This window comes from Podarcis erhardii (genome assembly GCF_964252035.2).
Source record: "Podarcis erhardii genome assembly, chromosome: 2".
In the NCBI taxonomy this organism is placed as follows: Eukaryota; Metazoa; Chordata; class Lepidosauria; order Squamata; family Lacertidae; genus Podarcis; species Podarcis erhardii.
In genome coordinates, this window is record NC_138498.1 from 70,919,187 (window position 1) to 70,938,985 (window position 19,799).

At 41.6% G+C, this 19,799-nt stretch overlaps 1 protein-coding gene across 2 annotated transcripts in view; it reads left to right on the forward strand.

Annotated features, from left to right (window-relative positions):
* The window catches only part of DAG1 (dystroglycan 1), a 72,516-nt gene extending 57,559 nt beyond the window's left edge, over positions 1 to 14,957 (forward strand). For both annotated transcript variants that reach the window (XM_081851206.1, XM_081851207.1), the window contains exon 3: positions 9,927 to 14,957. In XM_081851206.1, the coding sequence (XP_081707332.1) occupies positions 9,927 to 12,314 (2,388 nt within the window). In that variant the 3' untranslated portion in view covers positions 12,315 to 14,957. The remainder of the gene's footprint in view (positions 1 to 9,926) is intronic.
* The last annotated feature ends 4,842 nt before the right edge of the window (positions 14,958 to 19,799 follow it).

A 19,799-nucleotide genomic window follows, 5' to 3' on the forward strand; every position in this document is an offset into this window, starting at 1 on the left:
AAGAAGGCATAATGCAGAATGTTCACTGCATATCAAAAATAGCTTTCTCGAGGTCAGCATTTGGTTTTATGCAGCTTTTGTCCTTATTTTCCAGGATAACAATCATAGTGCATCTTTTCTTCTTAAATTTCTGACCTTTGAGTCTGACTCTCTTAAAATTCATGATCAATAAAATACAGCTGTGACTAATAGGTCCCAGATGGCTTGAAGTATGTTGCATTTAGGTCTTGAACAGATGCAAGGGAATTCTAATTCAAAGTATAATAATGAATTGATCGCTACAAAATGTAGTTGTGGCTACTGGTTTAGGTTTATTTTAATTTTAAAAAGGGAATATATAAACACATGGAGAATAGATCTCCCAATCAATATTAGAGCTTCCATATTCAAAAGTAGTTTATCTGATTACCAGATGCTTGGACAAATGGTGGATAGTTAATTGCATCATGCCCCTGGAGTGAGTATCTTGAGCATTTGGTTAGCCAGTGTTAGAAAGAGTGCTGGGCCATGTAGACTTTTGATCTTACCCAGCAAGGGAGTTCTTTTGCTCCTAAATTTAGAATTGAAGCAATCTTCATGAGTTCTTGCAAAGTTTCCAATCTGCTTTTCATTCACTGACTGTTCCTTGTTATGCTGAGAAGTCAAAACCAACATGGCTTCAGCATTCAAGCTTGTTCAGATGGTCAAATTTTCAACTGGACATTGCCTGTTTCAGTTGCCTCCATTGTTTGGGGGAAGGTGGAGACGTAGCTTGACCCTTTGCTTAGAGCAGGGGTCAGCAACCTTTTTCAGCTGTGGGCCGGTCCAACATCTCTCAGACCGTGTGGTGGGCCGGACTATATTTTGGAGGGGGAAAATGAACAAATTCCTATGCCCCACAAATAACCCAGAGATGCATTTTAAATAAAAGCACACATTCTACTCATGTAAAAACACCAGGCAGGCCCCACAAATAACCCAGGGATGCATTTTAAATAAAAGCACACATTCTATTTATGTAAAAACACGCTGATTCCCGGACCGTCCACGGGCTGGATCTAGAAGGTGATTGGGCCTGATCCAGCCCCCCGGGCCTTAGTTTGCCTACCCATGATCTGTAGGTCAATCAACATCAAAACCCAAACATTTCCTGGAAATTATAAAACATACTTAAGCAGACTTTCCGTACATTTTCCATTTTACTGCGCATTTACTCAGTTTGGGGAGGTCCTTTTCTTTTAATGACTGAACAATTGAGTATCATCAGCAAACTTGGCCACCTCACTACATCCGTTTTTCAGCTAAATCCAGTCAGGGTGAGGCATCTGCAGTCGAGACAAAAATCTTCTGAAAATCCTCAGGAATTAAAAAATTATTCTGAGGGGAAATATTAAATTATAGTGGTAGTATCCAGGATACTGGGTGTGGGGCTTGTAAATAATGGATTTTAGCATGAATATAAGCCCCAGAGATGGAGTACAAATTAGTAAATTGGGCAGTGCACTGAAAGGAAGTAACAGATGTGCTGTGGATCCCAAAAACTGACAAGATCAAATCCATTCCAGAAGCAAGAAGTTAGCGCTGAGTTTTATAGATGGCAGGGGTGAAGGTGGTCTGTGATTAGGGTATTAATCTACTTTCAAGCATTTGTTGACACTAGGCATTACCTCATAAATAGCTTGATGGCAATTTTAGAAATCTAAATTGTTCTAAATCACTGTTGTTCCATTTGGAGTACAAATTACTTTTTTGCCATGAGTCATAGGAACATGATCATCTTCCATGAAAGCTGCTTGAGATATGCTTGTTTGTAATAATTGGAAACAAAAGCAGGCTTTTTCTTAGCATCCAAGGAGATATTTCTGTCTTGCATAAAATGGCAGAGTTCACAGGCGTGCTGATGATAGTGGGCAGGCAGCGCTGAACATAACTGCTTCTCAAATTGAATTGCTTGAGGGTTTGAAATACAGGATAGCATTAATATGTGATAACCAAAGAAGTTACTTTGGGGGTATATTTGAGTCCAAACACCCTAAACACTTACTGCTGCATCTGCACACTGACATTCCTGCTTCGGGCTTCACATTGCCGCTCTTCTGTATCAGACCCTCCCTGCAACTGCTTCCATGTTCTGCTTTGTGGTGGCTTCAGTTGTTAAGATCTAGGAATAAGCACCTCCCAGAAGTCAAACTCCAGCAGCAACAAAGCTGTGGGGGAGAGGGAGTGTGAGTTTTCAGTAATACACCCTTTCCCAAGAAAAGTGAGCACTTTTATGAACTTAAGATGCTTGCATTCAGTAATTAATTGCATTTATTTGGGTTGCATTGTACTGTTCAAGGGGCTTACCCTTTACAATAGCAAGTAGCCCACTATTTCCTCTATTTGATTTAAGGTCTCATAGAGAGAGTGGGTGTGAGTGCAGGGTTCCGAATCATGAATAGAGCCAGCATATGTTCAGTAGGTTTCCCCTATGCAGACAAGCTCCGCATTGCATGGATTGGGGGGGGGGGAGCATAGATGAGCAGGCTCAGCATGCACATCCTGACCCTCTCTCCATGCCGTCTTAATGGCGTGGAAGAAATAATACTTAAAGGAAGAACTAATATGTCCCTCCTATTGTTTGTTTGTTTTACTCCTAGAGTAACTTACATGGTAAAAAGGTAAAAGGTAAAGGACCCCTGGATGGTTAAGTCCAGTCAAAGGCGACTATGGGGTTGCGGCGCTCATCTCGCTTTCAGGCTGTGGGAGCCGGCGTTTGTCCACAGACAGCTTTCTGGGTCATGTGGCCAGCATGACTAAACCGCTTCTGGCACAACGGAACACCATGATGGAAGCCAGAGTGCACGGAAACGCCATTTACCTTCCTGCCACAGCGGTACCTATTTATCTACTTGCACTGGTGTGCTTTCAAACTGCTAGGTAGGCACGAGCTGGGACAGAGCAACAGGAGCTCTCCCCGTTGTGCAGATTTGAACTGCCAACCTTCTGATCGGCAAGCCCAAGAGGCTCAGTGGTTTAGACCACAGCGCCACCTGCATCCCTTACATGTAGCTTATATGAAACCAGTACAAACCTAGATCAATAAAAATAGCAGTCACTTGAGCAGTAAAACCAGTAAATCAGAACAAAATATATGAAAGGTTTCTTACAATGTCCCTTGCCCAGACCTTCTTAAAGTATGCACTTTTGGTGCCAAAAATAAAAAGGCAGCACCAAGCAAACCTCTCTTGGAAGGGACCTCCGTAACAAGGTTTGAGTGTCTCGGGTTACCACTTCCCTTACTTCACTTGGCAGGGAACATGGGCTTGGGTTGCTGAGGCATTTCTGAATAGCTCATGCTCAAGAGGATGGTCTCTGGGGATGTCTACTTTGAATTGTGCTTGGATAGGACCTGTAGCCAATGCTGCTGTTCCAAAGCGGGTATAATAGGTTCCCTAAGTCTTGTTGCTTACTGTATCTAGGGCTTTTTATGCAATCAAAAGCAGGGAGGCAATATGCTTGTTAACAGCTGAACAAGTTCGTCTGCATGTCATTTCAGTGTGTGGCAGAAACAATGTCTTGAGGAGGAAGATGTAGGTTTGGTGACTTCACTAGACAACTGAATGGACAAAAGCAGAATGGTGACTGAGAGAGACATGCTTGGCTCTTTCTGGTGTAACTGACTAACCTGATTCTCTTGCATGGTGAACACTGCTATCTTTCAATTAGTTCTTCAATAGCTTTCAAATATGCAAATAACACGCTTTTCCAAGCCTCTGCTTTCTTGTTTTGAGAGGACTGTATCCTTCAAAAACAAACCCTTATTAGTTTGTGTTCAGAGCTGTAAGTTTTCAGAAAAACAAAATCAGCGGTAAAAGTCCTTTCTTAAAAGTAGCCAGCTGTATAGGAGTCTTGATATGATAATCTGAGAATCATGCAATCTGGCTAGGTTTTAGTGACCTGACTCTCTGCCTTTTAGCTTCTTTTCCCTTCCTGCCTCCTTTCATCTATCCATCTGTAGTCATCTTAGGCTTGAATATCTTTCTATTCTACTAAGATAGCATGGGGAGGCAAAATCACAAACACAGCCATGCACTTTTAAGGAATTAATGTAGCCACTTGTCTGTACACACCGAAGTGAGGCTTTAACCATGGAATTTCTTCTAGATTCCACTACATATTCTGGCCAATATATGCAGTATGACTAGAAAAGTGTTTCTTGGGTTTATATTTGTATGTGAAATCTTAGTAAAAAATATTGTGTTTGTCAAAGCCATAGTCTGACTGCTTGCAAAGTTTACTATGTGTGAGGATGCAATTACTGTATATGGGATTTGTTTGTTTGTGGAAATAGGCATTAACAAAATAATAGTCCCTTTGACACACAGATGCATCTGAAGCACAGAGTGACAAGTAGATGGGCGGCTGGTCTGATCCTGCAGGGGTTTTCTTAAGTTCACAGCTGCAGCATTGGCGACATATTATGGAAAAACTAGCCCTGGTTTATACTTTGGCAAAATTATGGTGCTAGAAAGTTATCTTGCACTTTTCACTATCTGAGATTGGCTTTGTCTCCCATCTTCTTTGATTATCAGGGAAGGAGTAAAGAAAAGAAATTGAAATCTGTGTATATTTAAATTGGCCTAAATTGTCAGTGATCTGCTACTCTTGGGCCAAGGATGAGCAAAAGGGCGCCAGTCCCATATATAAACAGTGTCTGGTGCATAATCCATACTTGGTATTCTTTTTACTTGCATTTGCCTTTTGGAGCTCAGTTACATAAACTGCACCGGTAGTGGTTGGCGTGTTTCAGATTGTGTCCAGAGTTATACATATTATAGTCATGTTTGTGTGGATGCTGCAGGGAAACGTACAGTGTGGTTGTCATAAAGGTCTGGTGTTAGAATTTTGAGCTGCATGTCTCCTTTTTGAAGAGGCCCTAATACTATACTACATAGTATGAAATGCACTTAAAGAAGCTAGAGTTAACTTTATTTCCTGAACTCTAGTGTGAGGAAGTTCTGCAAAGCTGCTTTAGTTTTATGAGGGAAGCAACATACTGTTGCTTCATTCCTGTTTAGCATCATGCGAACATTTTTTATGTCTGTCTTTCTTTCTTGGCTTTATTATTCAATTAGAAATTGAAGGTGTGTATCTGTCTTTGATCCAGTTCACATGTAACCTGCAAATCGTAGTTCCTTTCTTGGTCTTAACTATTGTATTGGGCTGGGTTAGTACCAAAGTGCTTCCCCCCAAAAAAATCATTTGCACCTCTCAAGTGATAATGTTAATACTTGGAAACCATGGGGGATTCATTCTCCTAGTATTCAGCTTTAGTGCCCACAGGGCACTCTGCCAGCTTTCATTGGCTTTCTTGCTTCTGTTACCCGAAGTCTGTCACAGATAAAAGGCAGAGTAGAGCTCCAGCAGCAATGGAGAGTTTCAGATCTAAGGATGTAAGCTATGCACTGGGAAGACTTTGCCTCGGCAATTCACTAGTTGGCCTCACTCAAATCATTGCTGTTGACCAACACCACCACAACATGCCCTTTACCCTAAGGTCCCAGGGTAGGGTACAATTTAAAATAGAACAGTAAAACGTTTTAAGAACTTATAATTACAGAAAATACAGTAGTGTGGATAGTAGCAATACTGGCTTACCTTTGATACCCACTGTAAAAACTAAGAAGCTTCACATATATTATTGAAATATTCAAAGTGCTGTAAAGATGCCAAGTATAAAATCTTTCTATGCAGTATCACCTCGAGACTTAACTACATGTCTGCTTGTGAGTCAGGCATATCAAATTCATGTCCTTTCATCCTTCCACCTAGTTTCTAAAATGATAGCCATTTAAAATCTGTCCAGTACTGTGTCTCTTCAGTTGGCAATGTGTTTTTGACAGAATTGAATACAAGCATTACCTCAGTAAGGTTTAAAGTTGCAGTAAGGAAGTGTGAAATATTCTATAAGCACTTCCACATATGGTACCTTGACAAGGTAAGAGGCTTAAATTTAAGGTGTGGCTCACACTGTCTGACTGCTGGCCTCTGCTGTCATCCTGCCAAACTGGAGTTTACTCTTGCTGAAGAACGTTAACTGCACTCCTTGCTTTGTTGAACTGATTCAGTGACTGCAGTGAACAAAAGAGGAAGAAGTGAACAAAAGAGGAAGAAGGCACATGGTTGAAACATTTCTAGAATTGGGCATACACTTTGAAATTTCTCCTTACTTAAAAAAAACATGAATCCTCAAAAGGGAGCAGTATATTCAGCACTTAGCAGATACTATCCCCTGACTGAAGATGTTCTCAGTGGGGCTGCCTTGCTGTGATATCACAGAATGTTCACAAACACTTAACTCCTCAAGAGAAAGTTGTTAATATAAAGGACCCAAAACAGAAGGAGTTAGCATAGATAGCATTTTGCTTACTGAGATGTTTGCACCTCCAGGTGGTTGGCAGTATTTGTAGAAAAACGGGGAATGATCTGGCCACAAGTAAACATTTTTTTAACTCATGAATTTTAGCATTTGCTTAATTCTCCCATTTATGTCAGTGGGACAAAAGTGTTACACTCAGGCTGCAACCTGCTTTTATAGAGTAAAATGAAAATGGCTTTCTTCTGGGTAGACACATAAAGGATTGCACTGTAAGTTTTCTGAGAAAATGAATTTTTCCATTCACCTATCTGTGGTATTCATCGTTTTTCTTACCTTACCTTGTTAACACACCACTTACCAAAAATAAAATCAAAACTGCTGGTCGCAATCAGCTATCTAAATTAAATCTAAACCATTATCTATTGTATTGATTCATGTAATTTTTCTCCAAAAAAAGTATTTAATTGTTCCTTTTGTAAAATGTGTGTTGTATAATGTTGTTGATATTGAAATGTAATTGTTTCCTCAACTTTAGCTGTTCTGAGGGCTAAACAATACTTGCAATTTGCCAGTATTTTCATAATCAAAACAAAACAAATTCCTTCCAGTAGCACCTTAAAGACCAACTAAGTCAGTTCTTGGTATGAGCTTTCGTGTGCATGCACACTTCTTCAGATACGAAGAAGTGTGCATGCACACGAAAGCTCATACCAAGAACTGACTTAGTTGGTCTTTAAGGTGCTACTGGAAGGAATTAGTATTTTCATAATTTAGGCTCAGTTTGCATGTATCACAATAGTTAAATGCGAACCATCTTAAGGCAGATACAACTGAGTTACTATTCTTTACACTGAATATTTCCCCGGAAAATGACTGTACAGTCTGAAACAAGTTGGGATTGGGATATCTATCTGTTATGGAAGTAGTATTTTTTTTGTTCACCTATTTTTTTCTGTTCACCTATTATGTTTCCCCTTTTGTTTCCTATTTTTTTAAGAGGAGGGAGGTACAGTACATATGCAATGGATCCATTTTGGCTGTATGGCAGCAGAGTATAAATTTGAGTTTTGGCAAATCATGAAATATATAGGTAGCCGTGTTGGCAGATAGCTGTGATGAGCCTGTTGACGACTCTTAACGACTGCAATAGGTCTTACAGGAAAAAGCAAGGGGTGAGAAGGTGAAAAATGGCTTTGTCATGTATAATGAGATAAGAATCCAATGTCTTTGTTCAGACCAGGTCTCTCCATGGTTTTAAGAGAAACCAGTAGGAGAACACTTCAATCTCCCAGGACATTCTATACAAGATCTCAAAGTAGCTGTTCTATTACAAAGGAATTTCAGAAATAGACTGGAAAGAGAAGCTGCTGAATTGCAACTTATTACCAAACTTAAAACCATGGAGAGACCTGGTCTGAACAAAGACATTGGATTCTTATCTCATTATACATGACAAAGCCATTTTTCACCTTCTCACCCCTTGCTTTTTCCTGTAAGACCTATTGCAGTCGTTAAGAGTCGTCAACAGGCTCATCACAGCTATCTGCCAATCACCCATTCCCACCACCCTTCTGAGTAATACCCCTCCCCACCTTCTCACTATATAGAAGGGTCTGGAAACTTCTGTTTCAGTGTATCTGAAGAAGTGTGCATGCACACAAAAGCTCATACCAAGAACTAACTTAGTTGGTCTTTAAGGTGCTACTGGAAGGAATTTTTTTATTTTGTTATGAAATATATATGAATTCTCCAGACCTTTAGAGAAACAAAAATGTCTTTTACTCTGAGAACTTAATCACAGCTGTGTACTAGACTGCAGCAAAGTCATTTGGAACTGTACCTAGAAAGACCCAGATTCTAGTCATGGGCTCAGAATACCTTGTAATGCAAAAAACAAAACCCCAATAAAACAATTTTAAAAATACATTGGAATGCAAAAAAACCCAAACCTCAATAAAATAAGATGAACCTGTTGTTGGATACAGTTTCTAGACACCAAATCAACATTGCTACTTATTTTAAAATATTATTTTAATACTGAAGGTGCACCATGCACTGTAAAGATCACAGATAGAGCAGTCATAAAATGTTTTGCTGCCTGAAATGGAACCAAAATGGTGCCGCTGCCTCCTTCTAGGCAGGATGGTTGCTGGGACTCTCTTGGTTTCAAAGCATACAGGAATTCGCACAGAAATAGATTTTATATAGCTTTCCCATCTATTTTGAAGAAGGAAAACTCAGCTTGGCATGCTATCAGATAGTTACTCTGATAACAAATGGCTATAGAAAAAGCAGGATCCCAGTAAACATACAGACTGCTAACTGATATTTTGGGTCCCATGGCTTCCCATGAAACCAACAAAAGTATACAGGTTTCATCCATGCCTCTTTTACTTCCTTCCTTCCTATCCACAACACCAAGAAATACAGGATTATAACCGAAAGCTATATAATTGAGGGGAAATGGAAGAAATGAGGAACAGGAATCAAAGAGGAGGAACTAGGTGCAGTGACCTCTAATAAGATCCTTTTTGACATATGGGAGTGCTTTTTTCTTTTTTTTCTTACATTAAGTTTCCACTTCCTAAAGTAGGCCAGAGGATTTTGAATATACATTCATATATGTAATTGGACTCTGAGAACTAACCGCTGCCGCATGTCATGCAACAAAGTTACTTATGAGAAAGTATATAATCAAGTGTTCTGTTCCTGAATACAAAGGTCTCAGGAGACCTTAGTACACTTGAATCCTTAACTGGTGTCCTTAAGTTTCTGAAAAACTTTTTCCAGAGTGTTTCAATTATGTATATTTGAAGCAATAAAGTTGGTCTAACAGAACCACCAGCAGGAACCTTAAAAAGGGACTCTTATTTATTCTTTCTGGCTCCTGGTGGCCCTTTGGCACAGTACGTATCTAGTAGAACGTTGTGTTCGCTCTTGTTGCCCTAATGAAAATGGCTAGGCATACTGTAAAGAAGCAGTGAAAAATCAGGGTCCTCTGTCTACATTGGAACACACTAGACACACTGAGTGCACGACTTTGATCATTTTAAATTATTAGGAAAAACCTTTTGGTACCTATTTGACCATCCCCTTTCAACAAGCCTTTTCAGTTAAATTTTTTACCCATCTGCATCTATCTTGAAATTGTTTTGAAGATGTTTTTATAGTTTTATCACTTGTTTTACCACCCTGGGCTCCTTTGAATTAAATAAATAAATAAATAAATAAATAAATAAATAAATAAATAATAAAATTAGTGAGTCAAAAAGCAAAAAGAGCCAACATTACCTTTAACAAAAGTTTCTCTACCTAGTCACCTGTAGGTGATTTGGGCTCAGCCTAGGCCCTAGCAACCAAGTGAGTGTCTGTTTTCAATCCTGTTTTAATTTATTAACTTGGTTGTTTTCAATCACTTTGACCTATCAAGTTGAGCTACTGCTCAAGATTTACATTCAATGTGTACTTGCTGGAGGGGTTCTTAAACGCCTGTTGCACAAACTTTAAAGACCAGAGTTTACTGTTATACTTATTTCTAAAGAATGTTGTAACTACCTGTGACAGTTTCTTTCTTTCTCTTTCATAGATTACCGAAGCTGGGAAAGAAACTTTGCCTTCTTGGTTGCATTGGGAACCAGAGAGTAGCACCTTGGAAGGTCTCCCGCTTGATACAGATAAAGGCATTCATTATATCTCAGTGAATTCAATGCATCTGGTATCTAATGGAAGCTACGTGCCCCAAACCACCAATGTCTTTTCCATTGAGGTTCACCCTGAAGATCATAATGAACCTCAGTCGGTACGGGTGGCTTCACAAGATGTGAATGAAGTAGCACCGTTTGTGTGTAGCGCAGAGGAACCAGTCACTATTTTGACTGTAATTTTGGATGCTGACTTAACAAAAATGACACCAAAGCAGAGGATTGAACTTTTAAACCGAATGAAAACCTTCTCAGAAGTGGAACTTTATAACATGAAATTGGTTCCCGTTGTAAATAATAGACTCTTTGACATGTCAGCCTTCATGGCTGGCCCAGGGAACGCAAAGAAAGTGGTGGAAAATGGAGCCTTACTATCTTGGAAACTAGGCTGTTCTTTGAGCCAGAATAGTGTCCCAAACATAAGCAATGTTGAATCTCCAGCTAAGGAAGGTACAATGTCTGCTCATCTTGGCTACCCCGTGGTTGGCTGGCACATTGCGAACAAGAAGCCTAATCTTCCAAAGAGAATAAGGCGGCAGATTAACGCTACACCAACCCCTGTGACTGCTGTTGGACCTCCGACAACAGCCCTCCAAGAACCGCCAATTAGAATTGTTCCTACACCCACTTCCCCAGCCATTGCACCTCCCACTGAAACAACAGCTCCTCCAGTAAGAGAGCCTGTTCCATTGCCTAGGAAACCCACCGTTACTATTAGAACAAGAGGTGCCATTGTTCAGACACCAACCCTTGGACCAATTCAGCCAACCAGAATGATAGAAGCAGTTTCTACTACCCCTGTCCAGATCCGGCCAACAGTGACGGGGCAAGTTGAACCTACTGCAGCAGTTACACCGCCCACAACAAAGAAACCAAAAAGAACTACGCCAAAACCGTCCACACCATCAACCACCGATACGAGCACGACACGAAGAACTCCCAGACCCACCAAAATTCCTCGACCTCCAAAGACTCCCGGGACTACTAAATCACCTTTCATTCCACCAGAAAGAGTTTCGCCACCAACTCGCATACGCACCACTACAGTTGGAACTCCTCGTGTGCCCAATGATCCGCCAGAACTGAAAAACCATATTGACAGGGTGGATGCCTGGGTGGGCACGTACTTTGAACTCAAGATACCTTCAGACACTTTCTATGACAAGGAAGATACCACCACTGATAAACTGCAGTTGACCATGAAACTAGAAGATGAGAAGCCGCTGGAAGAAAACTCGTGGGTGCAGTTCAATAGCACTAGTCAGCTAATGTATGGACTACCCAATCGCACACACTCAGGCAGGCATGAATTTTTCATGCATGCCACAGACAAAGGGGGCCTTTCAACAGTGGATGCATTTGAAATATTTGTCCATGGTCTTGGAGCTGACGAGGTGCCTCCCGTTAAATTTAAAGCCGCATTAGAGGGAGACTATACTACAGTTGTCAATGACATTCATAAGAAAATTTTGTTGGTGAAGAAGTTGGCTTTTGCCCTCGGAGACAGAAACAGTAGCACTATTACCATAGAAAACATTGTCAACGGCTCCATTGTAGTTGAGTGGACAAACAATACTCTGCCTTTGGATCCATGCCCCAAAGAGATGATTCGCACCATGAGCAGAAAAATTGCTGATAATTCTGGCAAGCCAAGCCACGCTTTCAAGAATGCCTTAGCGCCAGAGTTCCCGGCTAAGAACATTTCCGTTATTGGTGCTGGTAGCTGCGGACGCATTCAGTTTATTCCTTTCTATAGAGAAGGACTTCCTACAACGGCACCGCCTACAGTTGTGCTTCCGCGAGATCCAGAAAAGACGAGCGAAGACGATGTGTACCTCCACACGGTCATCCCCGCTGTGGTGGTGGCAGCAATCCTGCTGATTGCTGGGATCATCGCTATGATTTGCTATCGCAAGAAGAGAAAAGGCAAGCTCACCATAGAAGACCAAGCCACTTTTATCAAGAAGGGAGTGCCCATCATCTTTGCCGATGAGCTGGATGACTCCAAGCCTCCCCCTTCCTCCAGCATGCCGCTGATTCTACAGGAGGAGAAAGCCCCTCTCCCGCCCCCGGAGTACCCAAATCAGAATATGCCAGAAACCACCCCACTCAACCAAGACACCATAGGAGAGTACACGCCACTGCGAGACGAAGACCCCAACGCACCGCCCTACCAGCCACCCCCTCCCTTTACAGCACCCATGGAGGGCAAAGGCTCCCGTCCGAAGAACATGACCCCATACAGGTCTCCACCTCCCTACGTCCCCCCTTAATGAACAAGAGGCGCTTGCGGAGATGGGGCCTATAGTTCCACACCAGTGTTGTCTGTAGGGGTCGGTGGCCTGCGAATCCGTTACCAATTAGGAAACCAACATACATAAGCTCAAACGTAGCCCGGTCCCGGCAGGCCCTCTCTCCGAATGCGTTTGCTACACCACAGTGCTTGTGGAATTTTCGGGACACTGATTTTATTTTTGCCTAACAGCTTTTGTTTTGTTTATTCATAGAGGGGGGGAAAAATCTACTTGGCTCAAAAAGTATTTCTGACAGCAGGCGTCTCGAAGCATCTTGTGCAAAGGGAGAATGGCTGGACATGCAGGCAGCGCTAGGGGTGGCACGCTGGGTCTCTGCTGTTTGCCTTTAAAACTAACTGTACTGTTTTTTCTATTTCACGTGTGTCTAGCTACAGGGCATAACATGAAACGTAGCCTAAAAAATTAAAACCGGAGGACTTTCTGAGGTCCATGTTAAGTTTTTACATTTAATTGCTGTTACCTAAACTTGTATGTATAGAATGGGGAGGGGGAGGGGAAATGCTTTACTACAAATAAGCTCCAGGGGTGTTTCCAATGCCAGTCAGGCTGAGGGACCGTCTTTTTTAATCAAAGGAATACTATTTTTTCACACATTATACAGTTCAGTCATCAGCTGGGGTCCTTTTTGCAAACTGTAGAGCGAGCTCTTGTTGCTCCAGCCTGCCATTGCTGGACTGATGCCATGCCGATAGCCGTAGGTTTCTGAAAAAGGGATGGCATTTGGAGAGCTCTTTGCAATTACCAAAAAGAAGAGAGAGAGAGGGTTGAATCTAGCTATGTAGCAGCCTTTGCTGCCTTTTGGAAACCGGGGCCCCAACAGTGGTAGCTGCAGGCTGCAAGGGTCATGGTGCTGCACTGAGGTTTTTCCATCTGGAAGGCATCCTTTGGCTTTCGAAACACTCTTGAGATATTTTAGTGAAGATGCAATATTTTTATGTAGTGTAATGCAGTTTCCTCACATCAAGACTCCTCCTGGACCACAGTATTGGAACAGTCCCTCTTCCCCCCCGATCACTCACTGCTGTCCTCTGCACACACACACAGACGCAATAGTAGCTGTCTGGCGGTTGGCAAAATAAAATAAAAAACACGTGCGCGCCAGAAATAGTTCATAGCGAAAATCAGTGAACTCTCAGCTCTAATTTTTTACTAAATTTTTGATACAGCCTCAAATTGTTTTATTAAAAAAAAAGTGATTAAAAATGGTAATGCTGCCAGCAGTTTGTATGAGCTTAGCTTCTTAGTATCAATTCAAGGGGACTGACTGCTTTGCTCATTTTGGATTTTTTTCCCTTTCTTTTTGGTCTCTCATAGTCATTGTTTTTAAATATTAGAGCCATGTCTAGGTTTCTTGCCTTTTTAAAAAACAAACTTCCACATGTCTCTCCTGGGAAGTTGGAGTGACTGTCAAGGTCACCCCCCATGCCTTTCTCCCCCCCCCCTTTTCAACAAAATGATTTTAAGCATGAGTTATTAATTTTTTCTTGTCCATTTGAGACTATTTTTGGTACATTAGAGGGAGGAAAAGCCCTTTGCAATAATTAGTCCATCCCCTGGCTGGGGGCTGGGCAGCCTCTGGCTGACTTTGCACACAAAGCAGACACTTTTAAGCCATATTGACTGTTTTGCAAAGTATGATGGTGTGCTGACATGGCCAGTTAACACACTAGTGGATGAATGGCTAAAATGACCTTCACCTCTGAACTTGCTAGGGTGGCATTTCCCATCAAGCCTTTTTTTGACTACTTGAATAGGATTTTGTCTATTAAAACAAATGTTAATTTGACTATGGCCCCATATAGTTCTGCACTCTGCTTCTGCCCCCTGAGGTGGGCTGGAGGGGTTTGTGTTGAAGTGAGGGGGACTGTAAGGAATGCTTCAGGTTTAGCCTTTGTCTAGTTTGACAGGTATAGATTTGCCCTACAAAGTTTTTCCCCCCTTAAAAAACACCACACCTCTCCTCTATCCCTTCAGTGCTTGAAAGTTGTTGTGTGTCTCAGATGAGGAGAAGCAATGGATTCTGCTCTTCACACAGGAGAGCTGGTTGAAGGGAAAGGGATTAAGTGGCACCACTTAGGGCAGACTGCTTTTGAACAGACACTAGAAATACGTTTGTAAGAATGCCTCCCCCCACAAGCTAGCGACCATGGCAGCACAGTGCCAAAATCTATACTGGCAGGTCTGCATTTCAGATGTCTCCAAGTTATCAACACACACAGCCTCCTAAGCCCAAATGCTGCAAGTTAGAAGGGCCTTCCAAACAGTGCCGTTGTCCCTAGCAACTGATGCCACTTTATAATGGTCATGCGCAAGCGCAAACGGTTTCAGGCCTGGGCCTACCTGTCACCATAGAAACTGGAGGCGAAGGGGCAGTGAACAGAATAATAACAATGGCATTCTCATCAGCCGCCTTCCCCCTAAGCACCAGTGCTGTTTATTTATGCCACTAGACACTGTAATGGTGGGAGAAAATCTTGTATTAAAAGTGTTCACCAACCACTGATGTGTTTTTATGTCCTTATATAATTATTTTAAAAATGTGTTTTCTGCATTCTGTAAAGAAACATATCAACTAAATAAACCAGTGTACTTTACTACAAACGCAGAGGCTAGTGAGCTCTTCCGTTAGACCCCTCTGGGTTCCCAGCACACAATATTCCCATAACATAGGAAGCTCAGACTGGAAAAGAAGCTGTAGAAAGTGCAGTAGAAGAATCCCATTGAGCTTGAGGGTGCTCTGTTGAGTGCGGTAAGTGAGCTCCATTCTGCTTTGCACAATTCAAGACTGTATACTCATTACTGGCTTAAAGATTTTACAGTTTAGGAGATGTGAGAAACAAAGCACAATGGTATCTGCTTAAATCCTCCCCAGTGATGAAAGAAAGAGTTATTTCTCCATTTTTTAAAAAAAGAAAAAGGTCAGAGTGAAGTTGACAAGTAGTACAAAGGTTGCGTTACTGGAAAGAAATATTTTAAGTGTCAAACCAATAAAAGATTCGTGGAGTCGCAGCCTTCAAATACCAAGGCACCGTTCTCCATATACGTTACAAATATATGTTATGTTGTTTTGTCAAGTGCGTCTCAATTCTTATGCATCCTCATAACAACCCTATTTTGTAGATCACTAGGTCCCATTTTACAGAAGAGAAATAGAGGTATGGTGATGTACATGATAAGTACAATGGGGCTTACTCCTAGTTAGGTGGGTATAAGATTGCAGCCCTTAATCAAGACTACCCAGTTTGTTCTTGGCTGAACATGAATTTAAATCTCTTAGTCCAGTAAGAGTCCCAAGTCATCTAAGGACAACTGTACTGTGTAAAAGCAATACTGGATGGTGTTTTCGTTTTTTCTAGTTTATGGCCTCATACCTTTGCTGGCTTTCCACCCTCTTAGCAGTGGAAGAATGGGTTTCTCCCTGCCGATGACTAGAGCAACAGCCTTAGTAGAGATTTGCAAGATGCTGGCTTAGGAGAAGGTATAGGGTAGGAGAGAATTGGACTTCATAGCCACCTTTTTATTTTATATTGTTGCATAGTGAACATTTAACTGTCACTCCTTTGATTCAAGGTTGACAGTTTTCCTGTTCCCTTTCTATAATTCAGACTGGGAACACGTTTGAAACATCTAGCCATTTCTTTAACATCTCAATTGCTGTTCTATACCCTAAAATTACTGAGCTAGAGTAATAAATATCAATAAAATGAGATGTACTAGAGTATTAACGTACCACAGTTTCAATTCTATAGGAAAGTTGTCTCCCTGCACATAAAAGTCACTGACACTTAGCTGTTTGTATTTGGTTTTACTGGGTTTATACCTGCACTAGCTAATATTTTTCTACATTGTTAAGGCTTCAAGCCTTATTGCGGAGTAAGCTTCATTGAACAAAGTGAAACTGAGTACACAGGAACACACTATGGCTGCAGACCAGATTTCACTTATTAAAGAGTAAGTCCCTTAGAAGATTAAAAAACGAAGCAGTGATAGCCACCAACTTGGATGACTTTAAAAAAGAATTAGCTTTATCATGCATGAATCTGCCTTATCAGTGACTGCTAGCCATGGTGGCTATGCTTTGCCCCTATGGGTGGCAGCAGTTTGCTTCTGAATACCTGTTGCTGCAGAAGTCTAGTTGGCCATGCTGAGAACAGGGGGGCGGACATTGAGGAGCTTCTTATGTTCTTAAATATGTATATGCTGCTTGGTTAAAATTACCGTATATACTCGCTCAATTGGAAGCAAATCTGATTAAACCCTCTGTGGGATTTACTTATGAGTAAATGCATAGGATCAGGGTGTGCAAGGTTATAATGCACAGTCCATTTGTGTTCTGGAGCTAGTGGCATTGTTGGTTGCATCCAAAACAATTTCACTGATCTCATCTCAACTTCCGTGCTTTTCATTCTCCTTTAGCTTCCAACTGTAACTAACATTAGCCACACTCTGAGGAAACCCATTGAAATCAATAGACATGGCTAACTTGGTACTATTAATTTCAATGCTCTGAGTTAGATACAACGCATAGAACAGTATCCAATGCACTTGTTCCATCAGTACAAGGATTTCTGTTTGCACGATGGAACTTCTTCCCCATCTGTGCCCTCTCCACATCTTTTCTGGAGGATTGGGGAAACCCTTAGAACAGATTTGCGGCAGCATGGTGGGCAAAAGAGAGGGGAAAGTTCAATTGTGCAAGCAGAAATCCTTGCATTGACAAAACAAGTCCCATAGCTCTACTTTGGATACAACCCATTGCTTGGTTTTGCATGCTTATCCTACAGACACACACACTTTAAAGGGCATGATCTTTGGAACCGTGGTGTGGCAGGCAAAGGTTAACCCTCTCCCTGCTGTGGTTCCAGTTTTCATCCACACAATACCAACCTACTTGTTTGAGTGAGATTTAAACATGCTCGTAATTTTAAAATGAACAACACCAACAGGACGAGTGACGAAGAAATTAGCCTGTACTCAGATGATTTTTCAGATATGTTTATCCTTGAGGACCAACAACACATAGAACAGGTAGGACTCTGAAATGATTTAATGGCCATAGTAAAGCAGTCACAGAAATGAGCCAAAAGTCAGTTATGGAGGTCTTCCTGTGTGACAGCAGTTGCACACTAGCCATTCAATATAACCACCTCTAAAAAGACTGCAGCATGACATGATTCATGGCAGCACTAGCTCTTACTATTATTATTTGTCCACAAAACTTAATGCACAGTTGTTGTTAAAAGTCACCAACCTCGTCTCAGGGCATCTTTAATTTAATCTCCTTTGAACCAATAACTTGCCTTATTTGTACTTGTTTTTAAACCAGTGGTGAAAGCTGCCATGGTTAGCCAGGTGCAGAGTACTCCCAAAACACTTTAACCACATTAATCAATGAGTTTAAGCATACCAGCAAAAGATGAGGGAATTCTGGCAAGATGTGCAATCCATTTCCATCACTGGTTTGCACACCGTGCAAGTTAAATCAGTTTCTGCAAATCTCTCTGTGACATTTAACCTAATTGGTAGGCATTGCCGTTCCTTTGCTCACAAATGCAAAATTCATATTGGTTCAAACATTGCTCATCCTCAGAGGAACCTGAAACAATACCATGTGACCAGAACTCAGCTTGCAGCTCAAATTTCAAATGCTCAGCTGGTGATAAAGCAAAAAGCTGTGATGATTTATACATTTTATGTGTAGTAGGTATGGACTTGCAGTCAGTAAGATTGACATTTTATTGATTCTGTGTGCATCTTGCTTTCAAGCACTGTTCTGGAAACTGGTAAACACTATTGGCTTGCTGGATTGAAGTGAATCTACTGCTACAGTCTACTGTGTTACGTGTCCTTGCAAGGCCCTGGATATGCCAAACTGCACTGCAACATACAAGGAATGATTCAGAAGTTCCTTCTAAGTTACTGTTGATGGTTTGCTTATGTATTGTTAGCTACTCTGCTTACTGTTTTGCTATCTTCCTAAAATGTGTCTGGTTTGTAGTTTGTTTGTTTTTAGGTTAGCCATGATTTATTAACTAGTAAAATGCCTGTCATAATAATGGGTATAGGCAGGGAGAGCGGGTGCTTGCATATTATAAAGATTCTCCCTGGATAGAGCACATCTCTGCATTCTGCTCTGCTCAGAGATGCATGGGATGAGTGGAGACACCTCAGGCCTGGGGGCCAAATGAGGCATCTCTGGTCTTTAGGCTCTTCTTTGGACACGCTTGTTCTCAGGCCGTACTTGTCTCCAATCCTGCGCCTCCATACCCTCCCTCGACCGCCTTTGCCTGACTGGAATGTGCCTTGAACTGTGACCAGACCTCTTTGTTCCCTGGCTGGAAATCTTGGTACATGCAAACCTCTGATTCATCCTGACCTCAAGTGTCCACTGCACCAACTTCTTTTTTGCCTTTGTTCCCACCCATCACTGGCATGGCGCCCCACAAGGGAATGCAACCCTTGGGCTGAAAAATTCTTTGCCCATGTTACACTCACGCACCAGGAATGTTTTATCATTATGATTATTATTTCTATATGCCACCTTTCCTCCAAGGCGCTCCAGGTGGGGTACACACTTCTCCCCGTCTCCATTCTGTCCTCACAACAACCCTGTGTAGGGATTTGAATCTTGATCTCCCAGATCCTAGTCCAGCACTTCCCACGCCTCCTCACTGGCTCTCCACACAAGGATCCCTCTTCCAGCAAGAACGGATCTGAGAAGGCATTTCTTTATCACGTTAAGTGTCTGGAAGAATGTTCAGAATTGATTCTACGATTATGTTGTATATTGGCCTTTGTCAGCCTAGTGCCCTTCAGGCATATTTGGACTTCAACTCCCATCAGCCACAGCTAGCTTGTGCTGACGGGGATTATGGGAATTGTAGTCCAAACCTATATGGAGGGCACCAGGTTGGTGAAGGCTGCTATATAGAACACACAGGATTCCATCTTCCCTTCTGGGGAGCCCAGGCCAGTGAGTGTGTGGGGTTTTCATCTTCAAGAACCTTGGGTGTGATATTTTCTTACTACTATTCTGACCAGCCATGTTAATGTCACATTTTTCCAATTTTCTACACCCTTTTAACATTTTCACCGTAAGTAAGACAAAATTAAGTTTCAAATGTTTAGATTTTTAAGGCTATGTTTACTATCTTCACAAATTGAAGATTGGACTACACAATCTTTGTGATTTATCAGTGTTAGTAATGGAATGACCATTGCACTTCTTTGCATTGCATTTCCCTCTAACCTCATCGTTTACTGTCATCACTACCCCAAAAAGAATGTATGTTATCCTCCCTTCACCACAAAGTCCCAGGACAGGTTACAGCAAGAGAAAAACACAAGCTTGAAATCAGTTAAAACATGTGCCTATACCAGCCATTCAGGAAAATCTTCATGCATTCAATGAAGTGGATGGACTCTAGTCCACAAAAGCATCTG